The 11,522-nt window shown below is 28.0% G+C and overlaps 1 protein-coding gene across 1 annotated transcript; it reads right to left on the bottom strand.

The window, feature by feature from the left end:
- Window positions 1–1,677: 1,677 nt before the first annotated feature.
- Window positions 1,678–10,462, bottom strand: LOC108756841 (probable cytochrome P450 6a14). The gene is made up of 6 exons (XM_018500942.1): window positions 10,239–10,462; window positions 8,164–8,538; window positions 3,113–3,638; window positions 2,563–2,784; window positions 2,011–2,262; window positions 1,678–1,869 (listed from the first exon to the last, which is right to left on the bottom strand). Exons 2-6 carry the CDS (start codon window positions 8,494–8,496, stop codon window positions 1,697–1,699), a joined length of 1,506 nt encoding a protein of 501 aa, XP_018356444.1. The 5' UTR covers window positions 8,497–8,538; window positions 10,239–10,462; the 3' UTR covers window positions 1,678–1,696.
- Between the last annotated feature and the right edge of the window lie 1,060 nt (window positions 10,463–11,522).

The raw sequence follows: 11,522 nt of genomic DNA on the forward strand, positions 1-11,522 counted from the left end.
TACTTATTTACTAGTTACTACCTAATCCTTTTAGATATTATTAATAGATGCTATATTATAAGATATTATATGTATGTATTATAACAGCATAAATTTACAATTAAACTATCCTAGACATCTTATGTCCAAAATCGAAATGTCTTAAATAGAGTCCGACTGAAATTTCGGTTTCAATTTCTGTTTCAGTCAGTTTCAGTAAAAAATCAAAGTTTCGGTTTAACTTCGGTTTTGGCTGAAATTTTTCTTTAATCGCAAAGCGAGATTCATCCTATCTCCCTCCTGCCTAAGGGTGATTTTCCACATGAAGAAAGATCCATCTCACCTCTCTCCCCTGTCTAGACACCAGATTTTTTACATTTACATTTAAATGTTAATAACTTTTTAACGAATAACAACTCACACAGCATCGAATGTCACCAGAATGTTGTCAAAAATATTTCAGTATGTCTTTTACAGAGTATTTTATTTAAAATATTTTTGCAAACACCTAGAGATATTGCATGTAGAATATTTTATTTGAAATATTCTAGAAACATTCTATTTGAAATATTACATTTGCAATGTTCTTTTAACGTTCTGAAAACGTTTCAAATCTTTCTGAACGTTTCATATGAAATAGCTTGACAACATTTTATTTGAAATATTTAAGAATATTGTGAATGAAATATTTTAGGAACATTCCATTTTAAATATTACATTGACAATATTTCCTTAATATCCTTGAGAGGTATTGCTTCCAATTGTTTTAAATGTTTCATATGAAATATTCTGGCAATCTCTCAGCTCCAAAGTAGTGCATTGAGTTTTATTATTATAGTTTCTGACGATATTGTATTTCAAATATTTTAAAATAACGCGAGTGAAATATTTTAGAGACTTTGTATATGTACTGATCGCATTAGATCGTCGACTGATAGTGTTGATTGCAATATCGTAAACTGTTTTCGAATTGGCATCCTTGGACTGAATCGCATGTCGCAGGAACTACAATATATAAGTTATCATGACGTACATGCACATACATTGTTCACGTCGATGGCTGCATTCGAGGAGCGCGCTATTTAATTGTATCATTTATCCTTGTTTTACGTCTATAATGATTAATGAATAATGAAGATAAAATGATACAAATTAGCGCTAATAGTCTCCCCGAATACAACAAATATATATTATATTTATAAATAGCTCTTTAGAAAACCGTTTTGAAGCGAAACGTCTCCAGAATATTAAGAAAATATTTCAAACGTAATATTTCAAATGGAATGTCTCTAGAATATTTCAAATAATATGTCCTATATGTATAATAATATCTCTAGATGTTTGCAGAAATATTTCAAATGAAATATTTTGTAAAAAACGTTTGAAACGATGAAATTCTGGTGATATTCTGGTAACATTCCGTGCTGTATATTATATATTACGTTCTAGAATTGGAAAAAGATAAGGAATAAATTGAATCTCGATTAAAAATTAACTTATGAGTTGTAGTATTGAGCTGTATTGACCAATATGTTGATGCAACATACGGTACATGAACATTATTAATTAACTGATATAAAATATTAATGCATATGGACATTAAGAAATATAACAATCAAAAGAATTATAATGATAACTTCTTTATTATTAGTTATATAATTAACAGATTTTCTCTACTTTTTATTACGAATATTTTCGATAAATAATTAAAAAAAAACTAAGTCCGATTAATTTTAATTATTTTTAAATATAATCCGTCTTTTGGTGCTAATAGAAATGCCTTAGGATTGTTTATGTAAGGTATTGGAGTTTTATCGCAAGTCTCGATTTTGTAATTTCGTAATATTTTTACAAGTCCAACTTTACTCTGATAAATAGCGAAGCGAGAACCTGAAAATGAATAGTAGCTATATATAATTATAATTATATAGTAGCTATATATAATATATAATTATATTAATATTTTTGATTAAAAATATTTTTTAATGCAAAATCAAATGAGAAATAATAGTTAAATTTATTTTGCTTTACCAATACAATTCCTTGGCCCGTCCCCGAAAGGTAGGTAAGACATTGGATGTCTGCTTTGCATAGCGTCATCACTAAATCTTTCTGGATCAAAAACATCTGGCTTTGGATAAATACTTGGATCTCGATGAATTGCATAAACAGGAATCCATACCTTTTGACCTTCCGGTATATTAACTTTGGTACCATCGAAAGTATAACTCGTTATGGATTGCCTCATAAGAAATGTCACTACTGGATACTTTCGTAAGGTTTCTGCACGCAATAAAAATAATATTTAATTATAAAAATGTATTTATGTACATTACAAAATTACAATTAAATTGAAACAGATTATTAACATGATATAACAATGAGATCATATTAGGTCTGTTCTTTTTGGCTGAACTTTTGCACCAGTTCACCTTTTTTTGCCTTCTTTCCTTCTGGAGAGAAAAGGAAGAAAAATGAACTGGTGCAAAAGTTCAGCCAAAAAAAACATGCCTGTTGTAACATTGTTGAAAAGAAGAATAGCTAGAATACATGTTTCTTTAATTTATTTATTAAATGACGTACCTTTGAAAACTTTATCTAAATAACTCATTTTTTTAATATTGTCATATATGAAATCTCCATCATATTTTGCATAAACTTGGTCAATTTCTTCACGCAGAATGTTTTGTATTTTCTGATTTAATGCTAACTCATAGAGCGCGTTGCTAATAGTCGTCGACGAAGTTTCAAAGCCAGCAATGAAAAATACGAATGCTTGAGATGTTATTAAACTGTCTGTCAAATCTGAAATGTATTTTTTATGAATAAGTCTTATAAATTTAATAGATTTCATTTTTTTTACATTAATTAATCACTTAACAATTTATATACAATATATTATAAATTTATTATATCTTTAAAGTTATGATTATTTTCAAACAGCATGTGAAAATATAGCCGCAATAGAAATTTAGTCATAAGTCACAATAAAAGTTGAAGTTAACTTCATTTTATTGTTTATAAATTATTTTAGATATGTGCAAAATGTGTATCATGTAATTTTTTTATATGTATAAAAGTTGATCTGTATAAAAAAACATGTATATAAAGATATCGTATATTTAATACATACCAAAATCACCAAATTTGTCTGGATGTTTTTTTAATTCGCGCAACATATCGATAAAATCATTCCTAATAACATTATTCGTTTCTCTGTAATTTATGTTTTCTGTGATAACGCGTGTAAAAAATCTAGTAACATCTGTATATGGCAGAACGTAACCGAGCTTATTGTAAAACCACGGAGATATTTGTCTAATTCTTGTTCGTAATATACTTGTCCAAGTCAAAGCGAATACTTTTCTTCCCATTCTACGAAATTCGCTTTCTTCATTCGACAGTGCATTCATCTCGATGCCGAAGGCACAGTTACCGATAACATCAGTCGTATATTTGGCCGACAATTCACGGCATTCTACAGGTTCATTCTTGCTTGATATTTTTTCCATATATTGGATCAAGTGGTCAGCACATTTTGACATTAAAGAGAACATTTCCTTTAGTTTACCAGATGTAAAAACAGGTGACAGATTTGTTCTCAACGGTCGCCATCTTTTTGGTTCCAAAGAAAAAAGATGTTGCGATAACGGTTCAGTCTACAACAAAAGTAAGGGATAAAGGGTAAAAAATTGTAATTAAATAAATTTAAAATTCAATTTTTCTATCTCACAAAAACTTGTTTAAGATTTCTGGAGATAATTTTACTAAAAAAAATTACGCCACAAAGTTACATAATAAAATTATGTAATTAAGACAAGTAAATCACGTAAAGAATTGTTGTTTCAAATTAATATGTGATTTTTTTAAAATTACATTATTTGAAAAATCATATGATATTAGAAATAATTTCATCCATTATGTGATTTTATAATTATCGAATTTTAGAGAATGTAACGAAATAGAAGAAAAAACATATACGTGACTTTCTAAATTACAATAATGTAGAAAATTAGGCAAATGAGAGTGCGGTACTCAATGCACAATTATTTTAATTCTATGTATATATAAATTATATTTTTTAGTTGCTGTACACTCGAACGTTTCGACCACTTCTTGGGGTCATCCTCAGCGAGATCAACGAAGAAAAAGAAATATAATAAAGTTATTCCTCCTGCGTATCAGGCGAGTACTCAGCTGTGTATTTTCAAATGCTTCACCAAGATTCAAAATCGATGACGAATATAATGGAATAACAGATATAAGTAGTTAAGAATTAGTAAAATTTAAAATATTATCAGCTGAAAATTGTGAAGCCTGAAGAACAAGAGCGCGAAATAATAATTTAATTACAAATTAAGCAAGTTTCCATGTCAATTTTATAAAATTCTTTAACGAGATAACATTCTAGCTATGATCTGTATCATCGTCAGAGTCGTCAGAGTAATAATTTAAAAATTATTTGCGAAAATACGAAGATAAAAAACATAAATAAATAAATACCAATATGATTGGAAACGAGAACGTTTATATTAAAACTTGAAATACGAAGCGCCTTACCGGTCCGAGTGTTAAGATGTTGAACTATTACATAATATATACTTATTTAAATTGAATTAATTTTCAGAAATAAATTGTGAGCCGATAAGATTATCGAATTCTAAAAGCTTAGGACACTCGCGCGGAATGCAAGAGATCTGGATTCGATTCCCGAGGCAATATTTTTCGCAATAAGTTTATTACAGTTTTTTAAGATTTGGAAAATGTTGGGAGGGATTATTTGTTTCAGATTGATTGTGTGAGAGAGATAATCTTATCGGATCGCAATTTATTTCTGAAAATTAATTTAATTTAAATGAATGTATATTATATAGTAGTTCAACATCTTAACACTCGGACCGGTAAGGCGCGTATTTCAAATAAATATCATTATTTTATATATGTAAGAACAAAATATTACTAGGAGCTGTGTAAAGTTACTAACCATTGAGAATTAAAACTTATTGAGAATGTCGACATACGCATAATTGAGATATTCAGTGTTTGATTGTAAATTTATATTATTTTTTTGCAATTTGATACATAACATTTCGGATGTTAAATGTTTATTTAAATATCTTTCGATATCTAGGATTTTTACATTCGTCCAATCAAATTGATGATTGTGACGCAATCTATGATCTGTGATTACTGATTGAGCAATGGTTCTTATTTATGTGATTCTTATGTTCTGCGATTCCGGTTTTAAGTTTTCTGCCTTACATAATTTGCATCGCAATCCTCACATGAGATTTGGTACACTACATTTTTCTTTGATTCAATTGGAAACACATCTTTGTGGACTTTAATAGATTTATTCATTTTGTTGAGATTATAAAAAGCTAACTTAACATTTAAATCTTTTGTTATATTTTTAAATTTTTCTGATATGTTCTGAATAGATGAAATCCAAGGAAAGTTTTCCGTATCGTCAGTATTTTTGTCATTATATTATTTTAAAATTTGTTTGTAACAAAGAAATTTTAATCGCGCATTTATATTATCAAATATGAAGTCTAATGGGTAATCATTATTGAGTAGAGTCAATAAAAATAATATTCTTGTTATGAAATTTTGGATGTGACAAAAGGAAAGCTCTATCAATAATTCCAATGACAACACCTCTTTTCTGCGAAACAGGATGTGACATAAAATTTAAATTTTCGCTAAAAAAATTGATTTATAAAACCAATTAAATTCCAGGGTGTTGTCATTACTGATAATTGTAACGTCCAAAAAAATTAAAAATTTTTCTGCCAATCTCTGCTGTAAATTGAAGTTTCGAATGAAATAAATTAAATATATTAGTTTTTCAATAGTCATGTTAGAAGGAACTGTAGGGGCAATATCGTTAACGTATCGTACATAAAATGGAATTGTAAATTGTAACGTTTTCTAGTAATATTTTGTTCTTACATATATAAAATAATGATGTTTATTTATTTACGTTTTTTATCTTCGTATTTTCGCAAATAATTTTTAAATCATAACGACTCTGACGATGATACAGATCATAACTACAATGTTATCTCGTTAAAGAATTGTATAAAATTGACATGAAAACTTGCTTAATTTGTAATTAAATTGTTATTTCACGCTCCTGTTCTTCAGGTGAGTCTTCACAATTTTCAGCTGATAATATTTTAAAGACTAATTATTAACAATTTATAGGCATCTGTTATTCTATTATATTCGTCACCGGATTGAACTTAGTGAAGTATTTGGAAATATACAGCTGAGTAGGGACTCGTCTGATATGTAGGAGAGTGGAAACTTTATTATATTTCTTTTTCTTCATTGATCTCACTGAGGATCACCTCAAAAAGTGATCCAAACGTTTGAGTGTACAGCAAGTAAAAAATATAATTTATATATACATAGAATTATAATGATTGTGCATTAAGTACCGAACTCTCATTTGTCTAATTTCCTACATTATTTTAATTTCGAGAGTCTACAACCAATATTTCTTATTTCCAAATTATGTCATTAAAAAAAAAATCATGTAATGGATTTGGAATAATTTGTTACGTAATTTATTTGTTTTAATTACATGATTTCGTCATGCAACTTTATGACGTAATTTTTTTCAATAGAGAAAATTTCATGATTTTTAATAAGGGCTACGAACTAACGTTGTGAATGTCAAATGCTACAGTTCAATAATTATTGTGGAACATATACAATTACAAAAAAATACGTTTTAATCTATCACTAGATCATTTTCAATGTTAACATATAAACTCTATAACGGAAATTTTAATTATTTCACGATTGGTAAAAATGTCTGCTTAACAATTTAAAAGTGATTAAGATCGATGAATAAAATTTGTTTCGTTCTTTTTCTTTCATTAAATTATATAAAGAATAATAAAATATATTAAAAATGTATACAATATATATAATAAACGAGAAAAAGAGAGGAAAAAAATAAATTATCGAATGTAATAATTTTATTCAAACAAAAATAATTTTATAATTAATTAAGCTTAAACTAATTAAGCTTGATAAATAATTAAATCAATTAATTAAACGTATTATATAAAACAAAAAAGTAAACAAAAAATAAAAAAGCGCAGCAATTACATTAGTGATGTATATTTCTTCGGGAAAGTTAAGTGTTTTATAAAAAAAAATACAAAACAGCACACATTTATAGCAAAAAAGTAAGAAAATATTAGAGAGAATGCATTAAAAATTCATTTACTGAAACATCAGCTTAGCACTTCTGTCTTCCAAGATATGTATAGTTTCATTGCGCATAGTTTATATTAAAAATTAATACAGGAAAAAAAAATATTTTAAAACGTAAATTTTTTAAGTATACGATAATCCTAAAAAACGATCAATAATCGAGCAAAAGAAGTTATAAATGTATATAATTAAAAATTAATATATATTTAATAAATAATATAAAATTATAAATAATATTTAATTATAAAATCTTTATAGGAATAATTTGCTCGATTATTAGTCGTTATTAGGATTATCGTATTGCTGTGCAAAAATTTCGAGCGTTATTATTTTTATTGTTTATTAAATCAAGTATGTTTTTCCATCGATTTGTGTAAAAAAAAGTGTAAATGCAATGATATTCTATTTATTTCTTGCGCCCATTGTTCAAAAAATTTATTATGCTTTAAACATTTTTACAACAATTATCATCCAAAAATTGTCATTAATAATATAATCGCTGTGCTTCTTTGATTTTTAATTTAATTTGTTTTATACGTTAAATTAATTGATTTCATTACTCACCAACTATTTCATTAATTATAAAAATTATTTCTGTTTGCGAAAAGTTATTACGTTCGGTAATTTATTTTTCACTTACTGCCTCCCTTTCTCTCTTTCTCAAAAAAACTATCAAAAAACTTATTTTTTTATCGTAACTTTGATGTAGCGCGCGCAGTCCACTTGACTCTTTGTTGCATCATTAAACAAAATAACGGCGTTGAATCAGTAATGTTATGAGTATATAACATTTTTTGGCACGAATAGATGCCTAGCTTTACTCGTCTATCCTTTTGTACTACTTCCCTCTACATATGTATGTCCCCAATATAATCTAAATATTATATGTGTGTTTATATGTTTTATTTATTTTCTGAATACATTTATACATATAACTTTAAGTATTCTCACCTTATCAAAAATGGGAAGTCCTCTATCAGCAAATTTAGTAAAATCTTTGATAAGAACATCCTTAATTAAATTTAGATCTTTTATAATAAGAATGGGTGTCTTCCTGCTGAATATCCCGACTAATGGTTCATCTTTGTAAGTGTTATATATTTTTGTCAAATAATCACCTGGGGATATCTTCGTAAACATAACATCTTTAAAATTGCCAAATCCCGGTATCGGTCGTGGACCAGGAACGCCTCGTGACTTCCAAAAGTCAAAAGTCAACGTGAGAAAATAGTAAAGAAAAAGAATTACTGCGGCAATGCCGCATAGAATTTCAAAAGAATCCATTTTTCAACACATTCGTCAATCGATTATCACGAATAAATTTCACTGGAAAAAAAGAAAAAAAATGTTTTGTTATTTAAATGTCTATAAACAAATGAATAAATAATAACCCAGATCAACAATGAAACGAGCTATAATTAGATGTGACAATGCAAAATTTATTATTTTACAATATAATTTTCCACCGATACGTTTCGACTATAGTCCTCATCAGTCGCAGAAATATAATTATCCCTTATAACAAAAATTAAATTAACATATTTAAAGGATCATCTCAACTTCGATTTTCAATAATTAGTATAAATTCAACCTTATTGTATTTAATCAATTAAACATATTTAGTCGATTAAAAAAATTTTATTTGTTTAATTGCGACGATATAATTTTATTTTTACGATAATTTGCATAATATCATATCATGATGTACAGTAATTATACATCTTAGCATGCTATATAAAAAATAATTAAGTTAATATTTTTCTTCTTTCAGGACCCTCTTAGCAAAATAAAATTGCAGAATATTACAACAAAACCATGACGATGTACACTTAGCATTGTATTTCATTTGTGTATTTATGGCTCTAAAGAAGAATAGAAAAGTTTTCTCGAAATAATCTGCTTTATAATATAAATACTTTTCTCTAAGTTTTATTTAAATCAAATAACTATCACGTTGAAGAAAGAGAAAAGTCTGATTTGATACGAATTTGATGTTCACAAAATTCTAAAGTAGGTTAATAATGAAATAAGAGAACAAAATGTCGAAAATGTAACTTATATACTTCTTTGACTAACTGTACACAAATATTACCACAGGCTTCTTTAAAAAACGAAATTATAATCGTTTAAAATGTTACGCTTGCAATGATCATAAAAAAGTAATTAGGTCAACGCTCTGAAAAGATATTTACATGCATAAACTTGTATACAAATTTAATCTCGAAAAGTAAACAGGATCTCGCTTTGTTTCCGTTTGATAAAGATGCAGCTTTTGATTTCCTGAGAAAAAATATTTTATATATAATTATATATATATAAAATTATATATAATTTTATATATTTGTATGTAAATGGATATATTTTATATAATTATGTATAATTCTACACAATTATAGATAGTTTTATATATAATTATATATAAAATATTTTTCCCCGGGTATATTTCATACTATTTCATTATAATATACATATTTTAATATTTTATCCAAATTAAGCAGATATTTGTGACTTTGGCTGGGCTCTAATGAGGCGCCCCAAATTTTCGATATTTTACTAAAGAATCATCTTAATGACACATGCAAGAATACAAATATTTAAATGGGCACACATATGACGTATATACACGTACGTACACGTTGTAAACAGTTAACAATTTTGAAAGGTTCATCAAAGGCGCATCATTGCAATGCTTGAATGCTTATAACGCACAACGTACATAATACCTAAAAGATAAATTGAATAATACTGTTTGGTGATACAGTACATTGGTATCAATATCGTTTTAGTTATCGCATTGACGATGACGTTTCGTAAAGAGGAGAAAAACGTCAGCGAAATCAATTCCTCTCTGCTTTTTTATTCGATTCTGGTAAACAGTTTCGTTTGATGATAATGAATTGACATGATAAACTAATTTCTTTTAACATATATGTTGCGAGATTGAAATTACAGAAGTTGCTTTCTTTTTTGTTTTTTCCTTACTGAAATTGTCATTTTAATGTTGATACATGCAATGAATAACATACCTGATTGCGGATGGCAATACGATGTAATTATATATTGGTGATGTTGCCGTATTGAGTGTTAGCGCTTATAAGTGAACTTATATTAGCTCGGAAGTGTAAGTTCGAGATTAATACTAACTGGTGTCTAGATCGAGCGAAATTATAAGAGGATGCTCTAGCATGACGAAACGCAAAATAAAGTATGTCACGATGAATTGTGGAAACGGTATATGTTCGGGATTCATCTTCTGTAGAGCATTAAATATGATTTGATACAATGACTCTGCAAATAACAATACTCAGAAAATCGATTAGATAAGATTCCGCTGATATGTGCGTAGAAACGGATTTCAATGCAAGGTGTCCTATTGAACGTGGAAAGTCACTTTAGTGGCGCTTTGTCTCACAGAATAATTTACCCCCAACGAGAAATGACTCATCGAATCGACATCAAATTGATGTTGAAATCACGAAATTCCATCGAATCGAAATATTGCTCGAAATTTGAAGCTTATTTCGTTATCTATGCTTTATAAACATTCTTTAAAGGAAGATGAATATATTCATCGCCAGACTTTTAAACAAAAAAATTATGTAAAATTTATTAGGTCATCGATATTTTATCGTTTTGATAACGATTTGAAGTTATTTCGATTTCCTTCAAAAACAAAGTTTGTAAAAATGAAATGCGAGTGCATTTTTAGTAATACAATCGGTTATTATAGCTGGCGGTATTAAGAATAGCAAGATATCTAATTTACAAGGCAACTGCAGCGCAGTTTGTAGTTTATTTACACAGTACTGCGAGCAGAGCATCCTAAACAGGACCTCCGAGGTAGCTGCGCAGATGGTATACATCCCTACGTGAACAAATGACAAACTGCGTTGCAATTGCCTTCGCAGATAGAATAAACGAACGACATCTACGGTAGTAACTGCATAAACGAATCATGGACGTATGAATATCTGGACGAAGCCTTCCAGTAGGGAGAAGGGGGAGTGAAGATTTTAAGAGAGGAGAGAGCCGCCACTTCTTTTAATATAAACCGAAAATTATTTTTAATTACACACAACCGTTGAATTAACTTTGCCTCACACAAAATCCTATTTTTATACACTGGAAATACAAATAATATCTTAATACATATATTTTTTCAACTAAAGCGCTAAAATGTCGCCAGACAAGGACTGTTTTCCAACAAAAACACTGAGACATTACTGGGATCGATTCTGTATTTTGAAACGAAGTGAAAATTGCAAAAGTGAACGAATTTACTAGAATATTGATAATTTCATTGGTCAACA

The sequence above is a fragment of the Trachymyrmex septentrionalis genome, unplaced genomic scaffold (genome assembly GCF_001594115.1).
Source record: "Trachymyrmex septentrionalis isolate Tsep2-gDNA-1 unplaced genomic scaffold, Tsep1.0 scaffold13, whole genome shotgun sequence".
NCBI lineage: Eukaryota > Metazoa > Arthropoda > Insecta > Hymenoptera > Formicidae > Trachymyrmex > Trachymyrmex septentrionalis.